The 26,418-nt window shown below is 43.7% G+C and overlaps 1 protein-coding gene across 17 annotated transcripts in view; it reads left to right on the top strand.

The window, feature by feature from the left end:
- Positions 1 to 26,418, top strand: part of LOC118361142 (sickle tail protein homolog) — a 241,670-nt gene that overhangs the window by 196,821 nt on the left and 18,431 nt on the right. For 15 of the 17 annotated variants that reach the window (XM_052483205.1, XM_052483209.1, XM_052483194.1 and 12 more), the window contains 5 exons: positions 4,973 to 5,171; positions 7,762 to 7,855; positions 21,638 to 22,440; positions 24,674 to 24,778; positions 25,340 to 25,398. In XM_052483205.1, coding sequence (XP_052339165.1) covers positions 4,973 to 5,171; positions 7,762 to 7,855; positions 21,638 to 22,440; positions 24,674 to 24,778; positions 25,340 to 25,398 — 1,260 coding nt within the window. Of the gene's footprint in view, positions 1 to 3,046; positions 3,068 to 4,972; positions 5,172 to 7,761; positions 7,856 to 21,637; positions 22,441 to 24,673; positions 24,779 to 25,339; positions 25,399 to 26,418 lie in introns of those variants that run through there. The other 2 variants (XM_052483213.1, XM_052483201.1) reach the window with 2 other exon arrangements.

Genomic DNA, 26,418 nt, shown 5'->3' with positions numbered 1-26,418 from the left:
ACGTGCTCGTGGAAGCAGAACAACTTGTCGTCAACAGGTGCAGGTGTCGTACTGCTGGTAGTAGCAGTACTACCAGTAGAGCTGGTATGCGTCTCTATGGACACGGGCCTTACTTTTTTTTAAATACGGACCGTTAGTGGAATTCTTACGGACCGTTAGTGGAATTCCCATGCGAGAGTAACGGTTAATGTGATTGTATGTTAATTATTTGACTGGGTTACCTGTATTTGTGTAACGCTCTGGGTGTAGTGGGTGCGAAGTCAGGCGCAGGAAGCAGAGAGTACAGGGTAGTGCTTTTAATTGCACACACAGCAAACATAAGCCACCCCACGAAACACAGGGCACACACAAAACAAATGCCCCAAACACGGGGGCTCAAACAGTCCGGGGAAAAGCCCACAAACGTAAACACATCAACATCAAACGTGCACAGTGGCAACACAGAACAATCCTGCACAAAGAGCAGGCGGGCCTACTGGCTAACATAGCCCGACTAATCAGCCTACACACAAATCAGGGGAAACCAAGAAACAGAAAGGGGAAAAGGGATCAGTGGCAGCTAGTAGGCCGGTGACGACGACCTCCGAGCACCACCCGAACAGGAAGGGGAGCCACCTTCGGTAGGAGTCGTGACAATTTGACATTGTGTTGTTATTTTGCTGAACACTAGATGGTTTAATAACATTTTTGGCAGTGAAACGAGCCAAAATCGCATTTGTCTTTGGCATACCCCCGACGGCATTGCGCATACCCCTGGGGTTGGGAATACCTGTTCTAATGCTTACCCAATAAAAATGCACAAAATCACAGATTTGGCACATCATTGAGCACAAGTTTTTTTGTTTTTTTTGTTACTTAACTAGGCAAGTCAGTTATGAACAAATTCTTATTTACAATGACGGCCAAACCCTGACGATGCTGGGAAAATTGATGGGACTCCCAATCACGGCTGGTAGTGATACAACCTGGATAGACTAGACATCATGAAATATATAGAGACAAATTACAGACAGCAGCCTAATACAACAAAATACAACTCGATTGAACATGAAATATATTGAAATATGATTGAAATATGCCTAAACGTCGCTTTTCTTTGTATAAATTACAAAGACATTGGCAACATTGTATTTTTATTCAACTTTGTTCGGAAGTTATTGGTGGTCACAGAGAGACGGATAAACCGTGTGATTCTATGTTCTGAGCTGTTCTACAAGTGGTCTGAGGCAGGCGTTAGATTACTCAAATTTTCAAAGCCTCCTTCACTCACGCCGCCAAGCTTACCCTAGTAAAACTGACTATCCTACCGATCCTCGACTTCGGCGATGTCATCTCCAAAATGGCTTCCAACACTCTACTCAGCAAACTGGATGCCGTCTATCACAGTGCCATCCGTTTTGTCACTAAAGCACCTTATACCACCTTACCACTGCGACTTGTATGCTCTAGTCGGCTGGCCCTCGCTACATGCTAGGTAAAGCTCCGCTTTATCTCAATTCACTGGTCACGATGGCAACACCCATCCGTAGCACGCGCTCCAGCAGGTGTATCTCACTGATCATCCCTAAAGCCAACACCTCATTTGGCCGCCTTTCGTTCCAGTACTCTGCTGCCTGGAACGAATTGCAAAAATCGCTGAAGTTGGAGACTTTTATCTCCCTCACCAACTTCAAACATCAGCTATCTGAGCAGCTAACCGATCGCTGCAGCTGTACATAGTCTATTGGTAAATAGCCCACCCATTTTCACCTACCTCATCCCCATACTGTTTTTATTTATTTACTTTTCTGCTCTTTTGCACACCAATATCTCTACCTGTACATGACCATCTGATCATTAATCACTCCAGTGTTAATCTGCTAAATTGTAATTATTCGCCTACCTCCTCATGCCTTTTGCACACATTGTATATAGACTCCCCCTTTTTTTCTACTGTGTTATTGACTTGTTAATTGTTTACTCCATGTGTAACTCTGTGTTGTCTGTTCACACTGCTATGCTTTATCTTGGCCAGGTCGCCAAAATGTCCTGTAAAAATCAAATGTAAAAAAAACAACACAAAAAAAACAAGGTTCCTTTTGACCCCCCTGTAGATGTCATAGCTGTGCGTCTCTGGGATATTGTCAGGCGTTACATGCATTTTAGAACATCACGTTACGTGACGTTAAATATATTGAAATGTATTTTTTCTTCTTATGGCTATTGACAGGATTAGAAAGGATGTTCGCTCTCAAGGCAGAGGGCACTTAATTTGCATCAGTATGACAAACGCCTTCAGTTGGGTGGAAATAGTTGCATTCATAGGCTGTAGCATAGCTCTAGTAATGCCACAGGTGGTTCTTCTAAGAGCCAGCCATTTAACTTTGCTGACCTAAACCGAGAGAGTGCTACAGCACGATGAATCACAACATGTAGTCAGCCTCCGAGACCCCTCAGGATTTTGCTTCTTAAAACGTTCTTTGAAAATGTAAGCAAAGGACACGTCTTAGTTTTGAAGTGACTTTGGGTTGAGTATTTTGTCATTTCGTACATTTTGAGTGCCTCTGTGTTGTTTACATTCGGGTACCACACCACTTTGACCAACGTGACAATTAACAGAAGTCATTTTGCATTTTGCAAGTCATTCTGTACCAAGAGGACTCTTGCTTAGGTTGAAATGCAGACATTTGCAGACACTGCACGAGAAAGCGTTATGCTAGCAGCAAGGGTCATGGGGTGATGAAGGGCTGGAGGAAAGAGGGCACATTACCCAGCATTCCTCTGGTGGCCGTCCCATACGGAGTAGAGTGAAAGTTGCCCCTGATCTTAGGGGAGTTAGGCATTTTCCCCACTAATGGTTAAGGCTAGAATTGGGCAAGGGTAAGCTGATCCTAGATCTGAATCTAGGGGAAACTTCACCCCGTAGCCTCCCACACACACACCCACACCCGCAGTCGTGTCCCCAGAGACATATGGTCTTCCTTAAGAGCCCTGTGCCAGTAGAAGTAGTGCCTTCAGTCAGAGGACTCCTTAACACAACATTGGAGCTATAGTCGCTGACATCTACAGTAGGAATTACTCTCTTCAAGTGAGTTTCTGTATTCTCTCAGATGTTACATGTAAGCTTTATGTGTAGAAGTGCAACATTATGCTTATACTACAGTATAGTAGTAGTTGTTTTGGAAGAACTTTTAGATATTTATTTATTGCTGTACTGCATTTTGTATTGTAGAAGCGAGGGAGCATGGGAATTTAAAGAACGCTTTATTCTGCATATGAAAGTGAAAGTAATTTAAGGTGATTTGGTTCCATTTGGAGAAGCGTTAGTGTAGAGTGTTGAATCTGACTGTTGTAAAGCCTTGCAGGCTCTCGAAACTAAGCCTGCATCCCAAATGGCACCTCATTCCTTAAGTAGTGAGCTACTTTTCACCGGAGTCCATAGGGCTCTGCTCAAGGGTAGTGCAACTATATTGGGAATACAGGTGTATGGTCTTAATTTGATCACCCTGTTGCAAAAGAACTTTCCCGCAATGTAGAAAATGTCAAACTTGTAGTGTATTTGAGGTTTAAAAAGGCTTCTGAAGTTTGTAATTTTCACTTTGAAATTACAGACTTGATTTTTGCAGAATATGTATTAACCCCACAGAAATATAAATGATTTCTAATCCACATAATTATGTACATTTCCTGTTGCTGCAGGATTATTTTCCTGCTGTAGCAATCTAGCTCAAATGTAGTTCCTAGTGTGCCAATTGTCAAACAAACAAAGTATATTCTTAAAATTCTACAAAAATCTCTGAAACTGGAAACACTTATCTCCCTCACTAGCTTTAAGCACCAGCTGTCAGAGCAGCTCACAGATTACTGCACCTGTACATAGCCCATCTATAATTTAGCCCAAACAACTCTCCCCCTACTGTTTTTATTTATTTATTTTGCACCCCATTATTTCTATCTCTACGTTGCACATTCTTCCACTGCAAATCTACCATTCCAGTGTTTTACTTGCGATATTGTATTTACTTTGCCACCATGGCCTTTTTTTTGCCTTTACATTTTCTACTGTATTATTGACTGTATGTTTGTTTTACTCCATGTCTAACTCTGTGTTGTTGTATGTGTCGAACTGCTTTGCTTTATCTTGGCCAGGTCGCAGTTGTAAATGAGAACTTGTTCTCAACTTTCCTACCTGGTTAAATGAAGGTGAAATAAAATAAATAAAAATTATTCTCTGTCCATTAGCTGTGCAGCCACACCATTCGGTTCTGATTTTAAGAGTGAAACCAGACAAGCATCAACCACATACAGTCTTGCAATCCGACTCCCATCTTAGAATTGAGCTGTCTAAAGTCTCCGGGGCTAATAAAGTTCAGTTTTTAGGGAATGTTACAAATGCTGCATGTGAAATAGAATCTGAAGCCCAGGGTGTGTCCCAAATGGCACCCTATTCCCTGTCGGTCCGGGTCAAAAGTAGTGCACATCAAGGGAATAGTGTTCCATTTGCGACGCATGACCAGTCATCAAATAACACACGTGGTATTAGGATCATCTGCAAGGTCTTTCGTCGTAATGAAAAGCTAGTGGCTAACATAACAGTACACCAGGGAAAGAGTTAGTTCACCAACTGACTATGTTGTTACAAGGAAGCCCTACTATTAGCTATAGAGCCGGAGATGTATGTACCATAGAGGGGCTCAGCACTTTATTTCCTGGAGCCTATAGGATCTTTATTATACTACCGCAAACGTCTGGTCTTTAACTCAATGGAAATACACTGAAGATATAGTGTTTGTGCTGTATGTCTGACTGCGTACAACTCATGTGGCCCCATAGTACACAAAGCATGTGTCCAAATGGCACCCTATTCACTATATAGTGCACAACTTTGAATAGTGGCCCATAAGACTGATGTCGTGTTCCTGTACATGGTTAACAGCCACCAGATCATCATTAACTCTTTGGTAACCCTCTCTCCTTCCGCTCTACTTCCCAGGCGTGCTGTACCTGCAGTACGGAGAGGAGACCAAGCAGATCCGGATGCCCAATGAGATCACCAGCGGCGACACCATCAGGGCTCTGTTTGTGAGTGCCTTCCCCCAGCAGCTCACCATGAAGATGCTGGAGTCTCCCAGTGTGGCCGTCTATGTCAAAGATGACATGAGGAACATGTACTACGAGCTTACTGACGTCAGGTAAATGTGTGTGTGTGTGTGTGTGTGTGTGTTATGTCTCTACTTTCCCACACTGGGTTAGCTAGAGCAGGTCATTTGGGGTTTTCTTCCCTATGTCTCAGTCTCACCCCTGTAAGGTCCTCAGGGTTACCCAGCAGCCTTCCTCTCTCCCCTCCTTAGGCTCTTCCTGTCTAATGAGCTCAACTTACGCAACACAGGAAGTGACCCTCTCTACTTCCCAGTCAACCCAATAGCTGTGTGGATGAAAGGCCTCGGGATGTGGAGCCCTACTGTAGTGGACACTTTAGTTCCACCTACACCTAAACAAACCCAAACAACACGGTCCCAAATTACATCCTTATCTAGTGCACTACTTTGGGTTTGCCTATGGGCCCAGGTCAAACGTAGTGCGCTACATAGACATTAGGGTGCCATTTTGGGTCGTGAGCACAGTTTTAGAGCCTCTACTTTCTCAAATGTTGTCCCACGTGATGGAAAGTGGAAAGTTCTTTTGTGGGCGACTTCATGTGTTTTTACACATGTCCTTCCTGCTCAGTTAGCAGGACAAAAGGATTGGACAGGAACCCATAAACAGTCTTGTTTCTTCCAGAGCCACAGATTTAAAGTGAGTGAGAGAGCTGTATCAAAGGTGGCCACAGTCTGGCTGTCTTCTATGTGCAGAAACATGTGCTTGTGCAAAGAGACACTTAATATGTGTCCCAAATGGCACCATATTCCCTATTTGGTGCACTACTTTTGACCAGGGCACAAAGGAACTCTGGTAAAAAAAAAAGTAATACACTAGGGAATAGGATGCCATTTGGGACACATGTTAAGTGTCTCTTTGCAGAGGCACATGTAGCATTAGCGTTAGCCTGCCTTTCTTTTAACACAGAGAGAAAAACAAACACCAGTGAGATTCTGTAAGACAACACTGACCAGGGTTTCATGCCCTCAGTCATCCCCACACACAGTCACGTCACCAATCACCCACTTCCTGGTATTATGGGTGTGTTTATGGGAGACAACATTTCATAAAGTCCAACCATATAGACAGGGCATTTGGAAAGTATTCAGACATCTTTTTTACGTTACAGCCTTATTCTAAAATGGATTCAATTACTATTTCATCTACACACATTACCCCATAACAACGAAGCGAAAACTGGTTTTTAGAAACTTTTGTGAATGTATAAGAAAAACAAAAACAGAAGTATAAGTATAATTTATAAAAGTATTCAGACCCTTCGTTACGAGACTCGAAATTGAGCTTGGGTGCATCCTGTTTCCATTGAGCATCCTTGAGATGTTTCTACAACCTGATTGGAGTCCATCTGTGGTAAATTCAATTGATTGGACATGATTTGGAAAGACGCACATTTTTCTATATAAGGTCCCACAGTTGACAGTGCATGTCAGAGCAAAAACCAAGCCATGAGGTCCAAGGAATTTTCCGAGACGGGATTGGGGAAGGGTACCAAAAAATGTCTGCAGCATTGAAGGTCCCCAAGAACACAGAGGCCTCTTAAATGGAAGAAGTGTTGGAACCACCAAGACTCTTCCTAGAGCTGGCCACCAAACTGAGCATTCAGGGGAGAAGGGCCTTGGTCATGGAGGTGACCAAGAACCCGAAGGTCACTCTGACAGAGCTCCAGAGTTCCTCTGTGGAGACGGGAGAAACTTCCAGAAGGACTTCCATCTATGCAGCACTCCACCAATCCGGCCTTTATGATAGAGTGGCCAGACAGCTGTGTAGCGATGCTCCCCATCCAACCTGACAGAGCTTGAGAGGATCTGCAGAGAAGAATGGGAGAAACTCCCCAAATACATGTGTGCCAAGCTTGTAGCGTCATACCCAAGAATACTCAAGGCTGTAATCACTGCCAAATGTGCTTCAACAAAGTACTGAGTAAAAGGTGCACTTTTTCATCATGTGGTATTGAGTGTAGATTGATGAGGGGGGACTATTGAATCAATTTTAGAATAAGGCTGTAAAGTAACATGTGGAAAAAGTCAAGGGGTCTGAATACTTTCCGAATGCACTGTACATGGATTGCCCAGGAAATTATTTGACAATGCATACAGAAGCTGTTTAGTGACTATATTGTATATTTGAATTTCTGTAGGGTACAAGTTTTCGGCACACTGGGCTCAAATGGAAAAACAAGTGTTCTCTATCTGTAATGTTCTTGCGGTGGTGGGATGTTTACTTTATGACTAGCCGTCATCTTTTTTTTATCAGGGCTGTAAAAGTTGTCACATGTTTGATCCTCACAGACTGGTACGGTAGAGCGCAGGAGTACTAGCTGACTCAGAACACATCTAGGCAGAGAGAGCTTTACATAGGAGCTTTATTTATTTGAGGAAAACTATTTACCGTAACACTACTAGACAAGTTTTGGACTAATTGGACACTTTTTTGACACAGCACCGTGATGTCTCAGCCAGTGTACGGTCAGTACACCAGACCACGGACTGTGTATGACATAGCCTTGTCAGAGTACACACCAATGTCTCGGTATAGGAGTCTCGCAGCTAGAGGAGACAGACCGCTGTCCGATAGTGATATAATCTGGGCACCTCGTCAAACTTCGGCTGTTTCTCTCTCCAGGAATATCACGGATCACTCCTGCCTGAAGGTGTACCACAAGGACCCCGCACAAGCCTTCAGTCACGGCCCAAGACCCACCAACGGCGATGCCAGGGTGAGTACTTTACTTTCGGTTTTGTACACCAGCTTCAAACGGCTGAAAATACAATGTTTTTGTTTGTGGAAAATACATTTCGCAGCGGTGTAGATGATACAATTATTCTCTACACTATACTTGCTTGTTTTGTGACATAAACTGAAATTAGGCCAACTGTTAGAATTTTTGCAACCAGGAAATGGCGGAGCGATTTCTGCATAGTGCATCTTTTAATTCCTGTCTGAGCAAAGGAATATAGAGGGTCTAATTCTAAGTCCATCCCTACTGTGGTGCTTTTGTAAAAAATAAAAGTACAGTATTTACGACGGGTATTATTATGTGCAACATGCCAGCCATTCCCACGGAAACAGCTCCAGTACGGAATAGGCCATTCTAGTCAGTCTAACGTATAAATAACACCGTCAATGGGGGCCCCCACCTCTTCCTCCCCTATCCTCCTCTACCCTCTTGTCTCATACTTATCATCCCTTCCTCTCAGCATCTAGGTAGAGGAATGACCCCCCCAACCTCCCTGTCTTCCTTAATCTGTTTTCTGTTCATGGGGGTCTTCTGTTCTCCGTGCCTAATTTTGGGAGGGGATCGAGGGAGCCTAGTGTGTGCTTTAGCGCAGTTCTCCTGAAATAATTGAACTACATTCATGGGGCTTTCCCTTGTCCATTCTTCTCCAAATCTCCTGCTATTCTCCCACAAGGCTGTTGCCTGCTCTCCTCGTGTTGGTTTCCTGCTGATGTAACGGCAGGAAACCAACACGCAAAGACCTCATTCCTTATGTGTTCTAACCCCAAATCCTTTCTGATCAACTGACCCCGATCCTACCTAGTCCTCTTAGATAAAGCATCCATCTAGCCAAGAGGAGTCTCCGTGTGTACTTCTGCCCAGAGCCCTATGGGGTCCTGGTTAAAAGGTGGGCACCATATAGGGAATAGAGTGCCATTTGGGATGCAAAACAGGAGTATTATTGCAGTTAATTACAATCACAACGACCCTTTCAATGAGCCCAGCATCATGTATTGTGTCTTTGTAGCGAGACGGCAGCTTTGCTTTATGGGAAGTGGAGTGTGCTGTCAGATTCTGTAGTGTTTTGCTTTAGTAGTAGAGTAAAGTATCATTGAGTCTTTAAGTCTAGGGACTACTTTTGATTTATTCTCTCTATTGTTTATGAAACTGTGCTTCAGTCTGCCTCTATTTCCTACTGTATAAGCATACACTGTGTAGTATAGTATTTTACTGAAATGAATCGAACGCGTAGGATACCAAGGAGCAACCACCATTTCTAAAGCAGCTACTGCATGCACGGCAGAACATTTAAGAAAGAACCATGGATTGCTCTACTGTTGATTTGTTTAACAGGAAGTAGACATATGTTATGAGCAGTGTTATAAAAAGTGAACACACTCACCCACCCACACACACACACACACACACACTGCATGAATACGCAACCCAGTTCTCATGAGCTGTCTTATCAGTTCTGTCATTGTTTAACCCTCAGGAGCAATTCACACACTCATTCTGTTTCTAGACTCCTGGACTACTCCAGGAGATTTATGGGCATTGTCTTACACACACACACACTCACGCACAGGTTGCGCAGAAACACATGCGCACACTCACGCACAGGTTGCGCACATTTACATTACATTACATTTAAGTCATTTAGCAGACGCTCTTATCCAGAGCGACTTACAAATTGGTGCATTCACCTTATGACATCCAGTGGAACAGCCACTTTACAATAGTGCATCTAAATCTTTTAGGGGGGTGAGAAGGATTACTTATCCTATCCTAGGTATTCCTTAAAGAGGTGCGGTTTCAGGTGTCTCCGGAAGGTGGTGATTGACTCCGCTGTCCTGGCGTCGTGAGGGAGTTTGTTCCACCATTGGGGGCCAGAGCAGCGAACAGTTTTGACTGGGCTGAGCGGGAACTGTACTTCCTCAGTGGTAGGGAGGCGAGCAGGCCAGAGGTGGATGAACGCAGTGCCCTTGTTTGGGTGTAGGGCCTGATCAGAGCCTGGAGGTACTGAGGTGCCGTTCCCCTCACAGCTCCGTGGGCAAGCACCATGGTCTTGTAGCGGATGCGAGCTTCAACTGGAAGCAAGTGGAGAGAGCGGAGGAGCGGGGTGACGTGAGAGAACTTGGGAAGGTTGAACACCAGACGGGCTGCGGCGTTCTGGATGAGTTGTAGGGGTTTAATGGCACAGGCAGGGAGCCCAGCCAACAGCTAGTTGCAGTAATCCAGACGGGAGATGACAAGTGCCTGGATTAGGACCTGCGCCGCTTCCTGTGTGAGGCAGGGTCGTACTCTGCGGATGTTGTAGAGCATGAACCTACAGGAACGGGCCACCGCCTTGATGTTAGTTGAGAACGACAGGGTGTTGTCCAGGATCACGCCAAGGTTCTTAGCGCTCTGGGAGGAGGACACAATGGAGTTGTCAACCGTGATGGCGAGATCATGGAACGGGCAGTCCTTCCCGGGAGGAAGAGCAGCTCCGTCTTGCCGAGGTTCAGCTTGAGGCGGTGATCCGTCATCCACACTGATATGTCTGCCAGACATGCAGAGATGCGATTCGCCACCTGGTCATCAGAAGGGGGAAAGGAGAAGATTAATTGTGTGTCGTCTGCATAGCAATGATAGGAGAGACCATGTGAGGTTATGACAGAGCCAAGTGACTTGGTGTATAGCGAGAATAGGAGCACACAAACCCTTACAGGTTTGAGTTCATTTGTTCTGGCCTAGGCACCGGTGTGCGGTTGAGTTGAAGTCGCCTGTCTCTTTAAAAGGCGGTGACCGCTTTGATGATGTTTGACTCCCACATGCCATAAAGATCAACGTATCAAAATAAACCACAAAATATTTTGTATTTGAAATACATGTGTTAGTTACTTCCAAGAGTTAGATCATTTGAATTACCCGAACAGCAACATTCTCAGTAATGGTTACAAAAAAAAAGACTTCTGACACAGGGGAAGAGCAGGGCCACAAAATGTCTACAACCTACAGTATTTTGAAAATACAAAATACATTGGCGTGTAGTTCCGCCCCAGTGTAATTGAAAGAAGAAAATACTCAGTCATTCAAATACCTATTTCAAGTACAGTACATGTAACAGAAATATGACACTTGCAATAAGTTGTTCTGGGATTCAAACAACAAAGCGGTTAGATTCTTCAACAATCAATGGCTTTATTTCATTTACATTTTGTCATCCATATATTTCCAATGTATATATTCTTATTCCTTTACTTAGATTTGTGTGTATTAGGTAGATGTTGTGGAATTGTTCGATTACATGTTAGATATTGCTGCACTCTGGGAACTAGAAGCACAAGCATTTCGCTACACTTGCAATAGCATCTACTAATAATGTGTATGTGACCAATAAAATTTGATTTTGATTTAAAAGTCCCAAAATGGATGTACCAATCCCAGATCACTCCTTTAAATACCTGCTCATGAAGTGATACAGCTATCATGTGTATAGAGTGCATTTGGAAAGTATTCAGACCCCTTGACTTTTTCCACATTTTGTTACGTTACAGCCTTATTCTAAAACGGATTAAATAAATGTTTTTCCTCATCAATCTACGCAGGCATAATAACTAAGCAAAAACTGTTTTTGATTTTTTCCCCAAATGTATTAAAAATAAAAAACATACCTTATTTACATAAGTATTCAGACCCTTTGCTATAAGACTCAAAATTGAGCTCAGGTGCATCCTGTTTACATTGATCATCCTTGAGATGTTTCTACAACTTGATTGGAGTCCACCTGTGGTAAATTCAATTGATTGGGCATGATTTGGAAAGACACACACCTGTCTATATAAGGTCCCACAGTTGACAGTGCATGTCAGAGCAAAAACTAAGTCATGAGGTCGAAGGAATTGTCCGTAGAGCTCTGAGACTGGATTGTGTCAAGGAACATATCTAGGGAAGGGTACCAAAAAATGTCTGGAGCATTGAAGGTCCACAAGAACACAGTGGCCACCATTATTCTTCAATGGAAGAAGTTTGGAACCATCAAGAATTTTCCTAGAGCTGGCTGTCCGGCCATCCAGGGAGAAGGGCCTTGGTCAGGGAGTTGATGATCAAGAACCTGATGGTCACTCTGACAGAGCTCCAGAGGTCCTCTGTGGAGATGGGAGAACCTTTCAGAAGGACAACAATCTCTGCAGCACTCCACGCATCTGGCCTTTATGGTAGAATGGCCAGATGGAAGCCACTCCTCAGTAAAAGGCACATGACAGCCCACTTGGAGTTTGCCAAAATCCACCTAAAGGACTCTCAGGCCATGAGAAACAAGATTTTCTGGTCTGATGAAACCAAGATTGGCCTGAATGCAAAGCGTCAGATCTGGAGGGAACCTGGCACCATCCCTATGGTGAAGCACGGTTGTGGCAGCATCATGCTGTGGGGGTGTTTTTCAGCGACAGGGACTGGGAGACTAGTCGGGATCGAGGGATAGATGAACAGAGCAAAGTTCAGAGAGATCCTTGATGAAACCTGCTTCAGAGTGCTCAGGACCTCAAACTGGGGTGAAGGTTCACCTTCCATCAGGACAACGACCCTAAGCACACAGCCAAGACAACATAGAAGTGGCTTCGGGACAAGTCTCTGAATGCCCTTGAGTGGCCCAGCCAGAGCCCGGACTTGAACCCGATCGAACATCTCTGGAGAGACCTGAAAATAGCTGTGCAGCGACGCTCCCCATGCAACCTGACAGAGCTTGAAAGAATCTGCAGAGAAGAATGGGAGTGTCATACCCAAGAAGACTGTAATCGATGACAAAGGTACTTCAACAAAGGACTGAGTAAAGTGTCTGAATACTTATGTAAATGTGTTTAATTATGTTTTGAATATTTTACACATTTGCATATTTCTAACAACCTGTTTTTGCTTTGTCATTATGTGGTATTGTTTGTAGGTTGATGAGGGGTGGGTGGCGGACAATTTAATACATTTTAGAATAAGGCTGTGATGTAACAAAAAGTCGAGGGGTCTGAATACTTTCCGAATGCACCGTAGTGTTCTGGATAAATAAAGTGGATATTTGTAGTGGCTGGTGTGCAAATACTTTCTGTTTGAATTTGACAAATTAAACCAATTCATTCAACATTGATCCATGCCAATTTTGTACCATTACTGTATATACAGTATAATGACTGTACGCCTGTATGAATTAACTGTTGTTTCTATGCCATTGAGCCATTAGCTTATGGCAGGTTGCCCTTTTTAAATGCAGACTGTGCAAAGTCATGCATATTAATACTGAAGCCCTCGCACTCTCTCATACACACACACACACACACACACACACACACACACACACACACACACACACACACACACACACACACACACACACACACACACACACACACACACACACACACACACACACACACACACACACACACACACAGGCAAGGTAAACAGTGGCTTTATTCCTGACAGATGTGAAGCTGAGTGCAGATTTTTTTCCAGGACATTTACGAGACAAAAAAAAGAGCCTTTTCTTATGCATCCTTGCGTTAGCAGCTTCTTTTCGCTGTAAAACCAAAACCTGGCATACTAGGAAAAGGGCAAATACAGAACAATAACCAAATGAGTGGTGCACCTGTTCGAACGAAGTGTTTTGATTGGAGTGGAAGAACACTGCTGTACACCTCAGTAGGGCTAAGCAGTGTCCTTCTCTAAAGAAAGGATCAGATGCACACACACACACACACACACACACTGCATTGATTATGTCTCTCCAAAGTAAAGTCGGTGAGAAATCAGTTTTGCTATTGGTCTCCGTTTTGTTTTCCTCTAAGAGATTGCTTCCCAATGTTTTGGGTGATTAAATATACGGTTTTGAGTCTCATTGCAACACACAAGCTGCCATGAGATGGAGATGGAGATACTGACTAGACGCTAGATAAGTTAACGTTGTTTTTTTTTCCGTTTTTTACTCTGCCTGCTAACACACTGGATGATTCGGAATCCATTGAAGAGCTTGAACGATTCATTGACTCAAAGAAACATGTCGCTGGTTTCAGAGGATTCAAGCACTGTTAAGGACAACCAACCCAATCAACAAAACAAACCAAATCCAAGTTGGCCAATAGGCATCAACGATGAAACCAAACCATCCCCAAGCAAGAGGGCGCGTGTGGAGAGAGGTTTACTGATATGGATGTTGACTTGTTTAAATCCATCAATGAACGGCTTGCCAAACTTGATATCTTGGATATACTACGAGAGGATATCAATGCATTTATGTGCCAGTCGAGAATTCAGCCAATGTCAGATTGATGATCTAAGGAAAGAGAACAATGAGATGAAAGGTACTGTAGACTCTATTCATGGCAAGGTGGAGGTGGCGCAAAGGGAGAACAAACAACGTAAAGAAACCTTGCTTGATGTGCAGTGTCGATCAATGCGGAACAATCTAATGTTTTCAGGGATACCGGAGAATGACAACAGCAGAGGCTGTGAGGACACTGTCCGATACTGTGTGAGGACACTGTCCGATACTGTGTGAGGACACTGTCCGATACTGTGTGAGGACACTGTCCGATACTGTGTGAGGACACTGTCCGATACTGTGTGAGGACACTGTCCGATACTGTGTGAGGACACTGTCCGATACTGTGTGAAGACACTGTCCGATACTTTACGTCAACTCAACTGGAACTGCCCACTGATGTTGTGTATGATGTCACTTCCTCCAGAGTCCATAGGATGGGTAAGGCCTCTGGGAATAGGGCACGGGCTATTATTGCATGTTTTGACAAATTTAAGCAAAAAGGAAATGACGAAGAGCAGGGGCAGAGAACTCCGAAACACTGATTTTGGAATGAATGATCACTTCCCCAGCGAGACCAATGAAAGGAGAAAAAATGTATCCCATCATGAAGGAAAAGTTTACATCAACGTGCAATTGTATCTCCCTGGCTATTTTAATTGAATGTTCAAATCTGAGTTTGTGTGTTCTAGTGTATCATGACAACTTCAACTATAACAGATATATGCTATATTGATCTCCACTTGATAAGGAAAGGGCTGCATAATGTCTGTTAATGTGTGTAGCCTTCCTAACAAAATACATGAGGTTTTTAACTTGGTCGACATAAGTAATATTCATATTTCGGCTTTGACCGAAACACATTTAGATGCAGCTGTAAATGCTGGGCAAATGAACATCCATGGATATTGTCTACTTAGAAGGGACAGGAATAGGGATGGTGGGGGTGTAGCGCTGTATAAATAATAATAATATATGCCATTTAGCAGACGCTTTTATCCAAAGCGACTTACAGTCATGTGTGCATACATTCTACGTATGGGTGGTCCCGGGAATCGAACCCACTACCCTGGCGTTACAAGCGCCATGCTCTACCAACTGAGCTACAGAACCACCATTCAGAATCATATGTGGTTTGAAACAAATGGTTCATTGAAAATAACCATTCATTTTTTTATTTAACCATACTACGAGATCATCAACTAATTTGGGTCACCGTTCTGACACATGCATTGATCTGATCTTCTGCAGTGCTTAAAAGCCAGGTCAATGCCAGTGGGCTGGACAGACCATAATATTGTGACCATAACCACGTTCCAAAGAATCCCCCAAGGATTGTGTTCAAGATAAATTTGTACCTTTTATTTAACTAGGCAAGTCAGTTAAGAACTAATTCTTATTTTCAATGACGGCCTAGGAACAGTGGGCCTTGTTCAGGGGCAGTTAGCTCGGGGATTTGAACTTGCAACCTTTCGGTTACTGGTCCAACGCTCTAACCACTAGGCGACGCTGCCGCCCCGATTTAATCATGAGCCATTTCTAAATGATTTGGCTGCTGTACAATGGGAGCTGATTTATCTAGAGGATGATTTAATTCACGCTACAGAATGTTTTATGGATTTGCTCACTGAGGTAAGGGACCATGCCCCAGTAAGAAAGAGTACAGTTGGTGCCTGTCCATCTCCATGGATTAATGATGAACTGGGTGAGGCTTTTTCTCAAAGAAATATGGCAAAAGTCAGCCAAATCTGACCTAGAAATTGATTAACTGAATTATAGAACATTACGTAATTATGCAGTTAAATTGAATCGTAAGACAAAAACGTTATTTTACAACAATGTTTTTATTTATTGTAAAAATGATTGTAAAAAGGTATGGAATACAGTTAAGGGCTTATCTATCTCATAGATAAGACATAATAAACTAACATATTGACCCGATAAATACTCAGTCAAAAAATATATATTGATTCTTTATTGCTCTAAATCCAAATGTTCTTTTGCCTATTTCTCTTTTCTGCCTGGACAACACAGATGGCGGACAATCTATTCCTAGTATTTACTGAATGTCTGTCTCTTACCAACGGAATACCATTGTGAATAGAGTTTGGCTGTTTTTTAAATGGTGTATATTGTAAAATAAGCATATTGTTTTCAATTCAGTTGATTGATGACCAACCAAGAGCATTTGTGCATGACTACAACAGAAGAACCATATCTCCACCTTAAAACAATCCTTGCTGCTTTGTTCTGTGCAATCTGCAGCCTCCTAACTTCACTTGCTGATGCTTTCACCAGACCACAGAACAGTACTTCACCTGACTCTCAATGAATTAATGTGTTATTTGCTTAAGAATCTTTCCTGGTTAATATTTAGCTATCCCTCTGATCATGCATGCAGTTTTAATATACATATTTTTTTTTACATAGATCAGTTATTTGAGACGACCTTGATAAGCAGTTGTCTTGATGCACTCCTAGTAGTTTGCTTTCTGCCACTTCCTCAATTTGTACTCCCCCCATACTTAATTGTATCCCATGCTGTGTTGGCCTTTTCTTAGTGGAACAGACTAAAATAACTTCGGTTTTCTTGGTGTTTACAACAAGTTTGTTCCCGGCAAACCCTCTCCCTGATATTCTCAATCTCCTTGTAAAGCCTGCTGTACCTGTTGAACTGAGGGTCTTGCTGTATAAATTGTAGTATCATCTGCACATATAGTAGCTTGAGTTTCAGATAAGGCATAAGGAAGGTCGTTGGAATATATTAAATAATCCCAGTTCAAATTCCCTGTCTTAGGTCAGTTAAGATATCACCACATTATTTTAAGAATGTGAAATGACATAATTATAGTAGAGAATTAATTATTTCAGCTTTTTATTTATTTTATCACATTCCCAGTGGGTCAGAAGTTTGCATACACCTAATTAGTATTTGGTAGCATTGCCTTTAAATTGGTTAACTTGGGTCAAACGTTTTGGGTAGCCTTCCACAAGCTTCCCACAATAAATTGGGTGAATTTTGGCCCATTCCTCCTGACAGAGCTGGTGTAACTGAGTCAGGTTTGTAGGCCTCCTTGCTCGCACACGCTTTTTTGAGGTCTGTGCTTTGTGATGGCCACTCCAATACCTTTACTTTGTTGTCCTTAAGCCATTTTTCCACAACTTTGGAAGTATGCTTGGGGTCATTGTCCATTATGGAAGACCCATTTGCAACCAAGCTTTAACTTCATGACTGATGTCTTGAGATGTTGCTTCAATATATCCACATACATTTTCCTCATTCATAATTCCATCTATTTTGTGAAGTGCACCGGTCCCTCCTGCAGCAAAGCACCCCCACATGATGCTGCCACCCCCGTGCTTCACTGGCCAACAGTTCTATTTTTGTTTCATCAGACCAGAGGACATTTCTCCAAAAAGTACGATCTTTGTGGATATAGATACTTTTGTACCTGTTTCCTCCAGCATCTTCACAAGGTCCTTTGCTGTTGTTCTGGGATTGATTTGCACTTTTCGCACCAAAGTATGTTCATCTCTAGGAGACAGAATGCATCTCCTTCCTGATCAGTATGATGGACCAGTGTGGTCCCATGGTGTTTATACTTGCGTGCTATTGTATGTACAGATGAACGTGGTACCTTGAAATTGCTCCCAAGGATGAACCATTCTTGTGGAGGTCTACAATGTTTTTGGCAGATTTTTTTGTGGTGGGGGGGGGGGATTTTCCCATGATGTCAAGCAAAGAGGTACTGAGTTTTAAGGTAGGCCTTGAAATACATCCACAGGTACATCTCCAATTGACTCAAATTAGAAGCTTCTAAAGCCATGACATCATTTTCTGCTATTTAAAGGCACTGTCAACTTAGTGTATGTAAACGTCTGACCCACTGGAATTGTGATACAGTGAGTTCTAAGTTAAATAATCTGTCTGTAAACAATTGTTGGAAAAATTACTTGTGTCATGCACAAAGTAGACATCCTAACCGACTTTCCAAAACTATAGTTTGTTAACAAGAAATTGGTGGAGTTGTTGAAAAATGAGTATTAGTGACTCCAACCTAAGTGTATGTAAACTTTCGACTTCAACTGTATATTTTTTACAAAAAGTAATAATAAAGGAAATTGTGTGTGTGTGTGTGTGTGTGTGTGTGTGTGTGTGTGTGTGTGTGTGTGTGTGTGTGTGTGTGTGTGTGTGTGTGTGTGTGTGTGTGTGTGTGTGTGTGTGTGTGTGTGTGTGTGTGTGTGTGTGTGTGTGTGTGTGTGAATATGTATGTGGTCACTGCACATACACACACACACACATATATATATATATGTATATATACATACACACACACACACACACACACACACACATACACACACACACACACACACACACTTACACAGAGCGACTTATAAATATACATACACACACACACACACATACATATGTGTATACTGTGTATATTTCCTTTATTATTACCTTTTGTAATAATAATTGGGCTCCCAACGGGCCTGGGCCCAGGGGCTTCAGCCCTGGTAAGCCCCTGCATTAACCTGGCCCTGAATGTAAAGAGTTAAATTAACACTCAGTGGTGTAAAATAACCCCAGTGTCGGTGTTAATAACCAAAGTTGAACCAAAACCACACCCATGATTATCATATTTCCCAGCATGCTCTATTGCAGGTAGATTTTTTTTAAATAGTATTTTTTCAATATCTATGTTTTTGCATGTACATTCATTGATTAAATAATCTTATGTTTCTCAAATATAAATAATATACATTTTTCTAAACTATTGCTGTTACTCTGACTTATTGCACTCGTTACTGAAATGGTTGTTCCACTTTAGATGTTTAAGGTAGTCTCATATCTTTGTTTTCTCAGCCCTGGCAGTCATTCTGAAAGCAGGTCGTGTGTGACCGAAAAAAGTCCAAACTCTGGCTGGAATCCTGTAGGGGTTACACATTCAGGCCATTGTATTAGGGTAAAACTAGGCCCTCAAAAGCAGGCCTTGTGAAAAACAAAACGATCTAAATCTCGAAGGGGGATTCTAAAGATTGTCAATGTAATATATACTGTATAAAATACCATGTTTTTGTGTTTCAGAAACGATGAAGTGTTTACTGAATGGTTCTTTCTAAAGGTGAACGACAGTGGGGTGGGTGAGACAGCTGATGTGTGTAAGAGAGGTGAACAAAGACTCCGACTGGGCTGGATCCACAGCCAACAAAGACCAAACTCATTGGTTGATTAGTGAAAACACACTTTCTATAAATATGTTAAAGGAAATTCTGGCCGGGAATATTCTAATCAGAGGCCGTGGAACAACACGTAATAGAGAATGGAAAGCACAAAGCTACGGAGTTCAAAAACTCACTTTCGAAGTCGACTATTTTCACACGTCTCTTATGGAAATGCTCGATGTTAAAACGGTTTTGGTTTGATAGGATTGTTACAAGGTGGACAAAGTACTACATATTATTCCTAAACAAAGGAAAAGCGCCAGGTAGTTGTACGAAGTCGAGCACAGCTGTTCTTTGCTGTTTTGTGATGGCTTGTCAATCACAAACAGATGTTATACCTGACACTATGCACTCCTTTCATCCTCTCGAAAGACCACATTGCATTTTCAATAGCGTGACCTTATAAGGCAGGAGGTCCAGGTTTGTCCGTAGACATATAAAACAATGCCTTTTAAAAAAATAAAAAATAAACCAACACACCTGAAGATGTGAGGAGAACTAGCGGCGAAATGGGGGAACATTTGGTTTGAGTTTGGCTCATGTGGCCTTTTGGCTCCGAGACCTCTCTCTTTTCACTGCCTCCGTAAGGATCTCATTAGAAGGACAGTATGTCTAGGAGGGTCTCATAAAGTCAGCTCAATCCAGTTTCATATGAGTACTACATGAGGCTATTAGAGTTCCTGCACCAGGCTAGATACACACCCACATGAATCAGGAGTGCTGATGGAGAAGTTGTTGTATTTGTATTGGTCTCCACTGCAGTCCTTGGATGAGGTAATAGGGATTTTCATTGTTATGATGACAGTTTATGGGCAATATCTCTCTCTCTCTCTCTCTCTCTCTCTCTCTCTCTCTTTATGGCCATAGGGAATCAAACAGTCGCTGTATGAAATCATTTAAATAGCGGGATTCATAATGAATTAAAGACGACAGGGGGACGAAAGTGGATTATTCAATTGCGAACAACAAAACACGGCGAGTGAGATCACAATAGTAGCCAAGTCGAAGAAAACACTGTATACAAAACGGCTCCAATAGCCACCATTTCGGCCATGTGTACAAAACAGGACTTCTGGGAGCGTAATATTGGGTATTGCTGGTATTGACACACTAAACAGGTAGTTGTGAACACTTTGATGCTTGTATACAAATAGCAGGGTCGCAACAGATGCGATATTTACATTGAGGTTAGACCATACGTTTGCTTCCACCGAAGCAGGTGGCTGGGCCACAAAAACCACTGAACCACAGTGGAAGTAGTGCATTGGGAAGAAATGAACTCAGTCTCACAACCTGGCAGTGAGTTAACCATGCACTCCTGTGTGTAAAGATCTCTGCATACTCTCTGCCCTCCACGTTTTGACTTTTAACTCCCAAAATCTGCTCCAGTCATGCCTCTCCTTTAACCCAGCTGTAGCTGAATGAAGTGATTTCATAGTTTGTCCGCAGGTACTCTGGGGTCCTTTGTGTGGTTCAATGCAGTCACAGCTGCCTGTTTAAAATGGCTGTGCCAGACGACGGAACCTGTTGCTAATTTACCAGATACTTCTTTCCTGCCTGTGGGCACATAGTTGAAATCATTCTCTCTCTGTGTTTTCACATGTTGGTCGTTTTAAAAGGCACACTGTTATCAGCCACCAGTGGCAATTGAGCTCACAAGCATGAGCCTTAAAGAAACCCTCAAGGTAATCACCTAGCTTTAAAGTTTAATGTGAATATCCTGCTTATGAGGGGAATTGTATCCCAAAAAAACTTGTTTTCATGTCAAATCACATTTTGTAAGCCTGAGGGTATAGGCAATTTGGGGTGTCTGTGAAATGTTAGTCAAATATTGACAGGGGGGAAAGTATCCCTGTGGCCTTAGCAGGATTTAAGATGCTTTCTCACTCTGAGAATGTGCTGATGCGACATTCTTTTTCTCTAGACCATGAAAACCAACTGTCCTGGCTGGCTTAGAGCGTAATGGTCTGCATATCAAATGCCACCATATCCCTATTTATTCAACTACCTTTACCGGAGCCCTAGTGAACGACATAGGGAATAGGGTGCCATTTGGGATGCAAGCATGGTGTGTTTGGTGACCTCTCTCCAGAGATGCAGGGTTGACAACAGACCAGAGCTATAGACGCTCAGACGGAGGTGTCATGGCCGACTACCTGAGGGCTGTGACACTCGACAACGCTTGGTAAACATGGTCAACTAACGTAAGTGTAACGTAGTAATAACGTGATTTGGTGCTTTTGATTCCACTCTTCCTCCAGATGCACAGAGAGGTGATGTATGGCAGCAGAGATGGCCAGCACCCCCCAATGCGACAGCTCTCCATGGGCCCCCCTCCACACCACCCCATGCAGGGCTCCCTGTCCCCACCCACGGCCCACTCCCTGCCCCCCTCGCCCTCCCGGATCCCCTTCGGCCCGCGCCCGGGGTCCATGCCCGGCACTGCCACCATGCCACGGGAGCGCATTTCCAACGCCACCCCTCCCACACGTTCTGTGTCCCCCTGCCCCAGCGCCATCCTGGAGAGGCGGGACGTTAAGCCCGACGAGGACCTGAGTGCTATGAGTCCCAGCCTATTGAGGGGTGGAGAGGGGCTGTACGCTGACCCATACTTGCTCCTCAACGAGGGGAGAATGGGCCACGGCCTTGCCCATGGAGGGCACCCTCCTGCTGGGGACATTGTGGACCATGGCAGCCTGGCTGGATACCACCGCGTCTCCATCCGCTCCACAGGCTCCTACAGCGGGCCCAGCCCCACCGAGGCCATGGAACAACCGTCACTCTACCGCCAGAAGTCCAGGAAGTATGGAGACAGCCAGCTGCCTACACTGGGCTCCAAGACCCCACCCCCCTCACCCCACAGGATGGCAGAGGTGAGGATGATTGACATCCACGGGGCGCCACCCCCTCCCAGCGGCATTCCCCAAGAGCGCTCCTCGCCCGTTCGCCAGTCCTTCAGGAAGGAGGAAGTGGTGAAAAGCAGAAGCAACATGGCGTCTCCAGTCGTCCCGGACCTCCAGGGTGGTCACGGCCCTATCCCGCCAGCCAACGACCCCCAGACACGGTAAGCCAACCCGGGGGACCTGAGGTGGGGCGGGGGCTCAGTGAAAGGGTCTGATACTGCATGGGGGTATAGATGAACTAACATTGCATCCTTGTACCACCCTAACAGTAACCGTGGGCTGCACTGTTTTAATCTTAGCTCAGACTGTCTCATCATCAGCACTGCAGGGCAGAGACATCTCAGTTGTCTGCCCTGTCTCACAGATACACACACACACAAACACACACACTGCGTGTCTGGTCCGCCCTGTCAGGTCATCACATTTAGCACAGTGGGCTATAACACTGTATTATGAATATACGTATTGACTTTTATCTAGATCAATTTGGGCCGTGTGTGTGACCAGCTCTTTTGATATGAATAGCTTATCCCTAGTCCTAAAACCTTGGAGTGAAGAGTTGAAGAGGGCTGGTTTACTCAGTTGACTTAGTTGACTCTGTAAACCAGGCCAGTGCAGTAATGGAATAGCACTTCAAGCCCCCTATCCAGACTGTATATCTATAACTCTCTGTCTGCATGCCCCGTGTACATCGTCTGTTAGCCCTGCACTCCGGCAGTCATCCCTGTGGCTATTTCAACCTGGCTCGTTCTGTTTCACTAAAGGACAGAACACACAAGCACAAGAGAGGGCGTGAGGGACATACTCCAGCCATACAATTATTTATGGTTTCATTGGAATGCATTAGACCGGATGGCTATGGGGGTGAGGGGGCTGTGTGTGTACTGCTTAGGAAAACCAAAGCAAATATTGGCCAGGTTGGATAAGACCCGGGCTTCCTGAAAGCCGAATCAGGGGGAACAGATCACTAGGACCACCTGCATGGCACAAACACCATGATCTGTGTCCCAAATGGCACCCTATTCCCTTTAAAGTGCACAATCCTTTGACCAGGGCCCGCATAGGCGGATAGCCTGGTGGTTAGGAGAGTTGGGCTAGTATCCAAAAGGTCACTGGTTTGAATACCCAAGCCGACAAGGTGAAAAATCTGTCAATGGTCCCTTGAGCAAGACACTTAACCCCAAGTCACTCTGGATAAGACTGTCTGCCAAATGACTCAAATGTAACATATATTTGGGACATTCCCATCTTAAATGGGTCTGGGGGAAAAGGAGTAAAGGAATTTCTGTGGAAAGGTACTTAATGTACAACAAACAGGGTAGCTATGTTCACTTACTTTATACTGTAAAACTACGGAGTGGCCTTCAAGCATGAGTTGTACTTACACGCACAAACACTATTCCGTATAGGCACGGTGCTCTATAATGGCTATATAGGCACAAGAAACTTTTCTCTTTTGGCTTTGCATTTCAGTGCCCCGGGGGAGACATAGCTAAGTGTCTGTTTCTCTACAGTACATTGCCTGGCCGCAATATACAGCACTATCAGGATCACAGTCATTTCTCTTGTCCTCATCTAGCCCCATCCAGCGCCCTCCCCTCCCCTCCCCCCCCTGTGCCATTTAGATATGTGATGACATGTGAAAAGACAGTGCTCCTCTATGTCTGAGCCTCACTGGTCAACGAGCAATCACCAAGCATAAGGATCCCTATTCAACCCTGTGCTTGGTTTTCTTCACATTGCCGATCCTGCCAGAGTAATATGAGAATTGATGAGTTTGTCTTCTCTTTCTCGTCCAGGCGCCCGACAACCAGTGACGCAGTCTATTGTTTTATCCACAATGTGCCCACTAAGGTCCAACTCATCTCAACCTCTGGGCTAAATCTACTAGACAGCCCTGTCTTGTATTCAGAAATTCAGACTAGCCCACTCTTGTTTTTCTAGACTATTCCAGGCAGACTCCAAGGAGGGCAAAACAGGCATTCTAAAGTGGTTGTATTTATTACACTGTGTAAGCTAGGATATAAATTTTATTTTTGCCTGAATGGAGCCGTCACTACCTGTAGCACTGCATTTTGACAGCTTGGAACACTTACTTTTGGCCAGATATTGCTTTAAAAGTGCATTTAACTGTTATATAGCATAGCATTCTGTTATATAGCAGAAATCAATTAACTTCTATTCTCACTATCCAGTACATGACTTACTCCTTGTGTTTTTCATTTTATATCGCTAATTTGATTTCTAAGCAACCACGTCTGGCATGGAAACAATGCAGGTAGTAGTTAGGAAGTAACTCCTAACTTAAAAAGTACTTATAACTTAAATGTCAAAAAATGCCACCGCCTAGTATGCCCCATTTTTAAAAGCTTGATATTCTGATGTTTCCTGCAGAGAGCGAATGAAGGCTATGGAGCAACAGATTGCCAGCTTGACTGGTCTTGTTCAGCATGCACTTTTAACGTCCCCAAACACTAGTGGCACCAACGAGGCTCTCAGGTAAGCAAGAAGATAAAGTGAGGCAGCTTGGGCCAAAGTGGAAAAAGATCATCGCAAATAAACTAGCTCTCACTTTTAGCCATCTGAGCCAGCCTAGGTAAACAGAACATTGTCAGGGGGAAATAGGGTGCACAAGGGGTCTGATATTACCTCCATTTATTCTCCAAAATGGCTGCCTCTATAGGTTGATATGGCTGCAGTTGACCTTTGCATTTCAACCTACTCTGTGGAGATCTTGTGCTAACTGTGTTTGCTTGGGTTTACAATGAACCATCTCAATGAATGCACGATGAGTGGAATGAACATGGGATGATTTACTATGGGAACAGACTGCTCCTAACAGCCATCATGTTAACATGTCCCTCTGTCAGTCTGCCCAACCATACGTATGGCTGTCTATACGGCTTTTACTAATATGTATCAACCCTAACTGAAGGACAGTGCCCAGGGTTTTTTATTGAATCTCTTATATCGTAATTCAAACAGAATTCATAGGTCTCTTTCTCTTACTCTGTCTCCGTGCGTGTGTGTGTGTGCGTGTGTGTGTGTGTGTGTGTGTAGCGAACGACCCATGAAGACATCAAGACAAGCGTCTCCGGTTCAGAGTGCACACAGTGCAGGTCAGGACCACTATTACCCTTCTGCATGTATCACATCATGAACTGTGTCCCTACATTGTTCCCTATTCCCTATATAGTGCCCTACTTATCACTTGAGCCCTATGAGATTTCCTATGGGGCCAGGTAAAAAATGGTGCACTATATAGGGAATAGGTTGGCGTTTGGGATGCAGCCCATGATCTACTTCACAATACAGTTTTCTGTTGCATATCCACGTTTTCCCCATGCTGCATTGCACAGACAAGTCTCTCATGTTAATGTCACTCAACAGTCTGCCGTATGCTCTCCCCTACTGCTCCACTAAAACTGTCAGTGAGTCAGTCACAGACCAGCTTACTTTACTCTTCGCCAAGTCCCCCATATTCCCCCTCAAATCCACTCTTCTCATACAAAAACAGCAAACCTAATATGTGCTGCTGAAAAACAAGAGCAGTGTATTATTTCTTCATCCCCGCCAAGATGATTCAATCTCGTCTGGCTAACAGTCTGCGCAGATGTGGGTTCGATAAAAGAAATGCAATCTGGAGGGCGGCGGAAGGAAAACAGAGCGGTATTTATCTGTCTGCTGCCGAAGCAGTTCCTTACATCTCAGCGATACACTTCTTCTTCTTCTTACACCACGCTGATACAATCTGCTGTGTGTGTGTGTGTGTGTGTGTGTGTGTGTGTGTGTGTGTGTGTGTGTGTGTGTGAGTGTGTGTGTGTGTGTGAGAGTGTGAGAGTGTGAGAGTGTGAGAGTGTGAGTGAGTGAGTGAGTGAGTGAGTGAGTGAGTGTGTGTGAGTGTGTGTGAGTGAATTTCAATCTCTTCAACACCAAAAAGACTGTTCATGTCTCACAGGATTTCCCTTCGTTTATCGTTCCCCCGCATCAAATGCATGAACAATTTACATATTTCTCTTGATTCCTCAGACTCTCTTGTTGTTACTTCATAATCTCCATCACAAAAACGCCCTCTCAGTCTCCAAACAGTGCATGTATCCTAAATGGCACCCTATTGCCTAAAAAGTGCACTACTTTTA

Source organism: Oncorhynchus keta, chromosome 28, assembly GCF_023373465.1.
Source record: "Oncorhynchus keta strain PuntledgeMale-10-30-2019 chromosome 28, Oket_V2, whole genome shotgun sequence".
Taxonomy (NCBI): Eukaryota; Metazoa; Chordata; class Actinopteri; order Salmoniformes; family Salmonidae; genus Oncorhynchus; species Oncorhynchus keta.
Note: the sequence above shows the minus strand (reverse complement) of the source record. Positions and strands in the feature narration are given on the sequence as shown.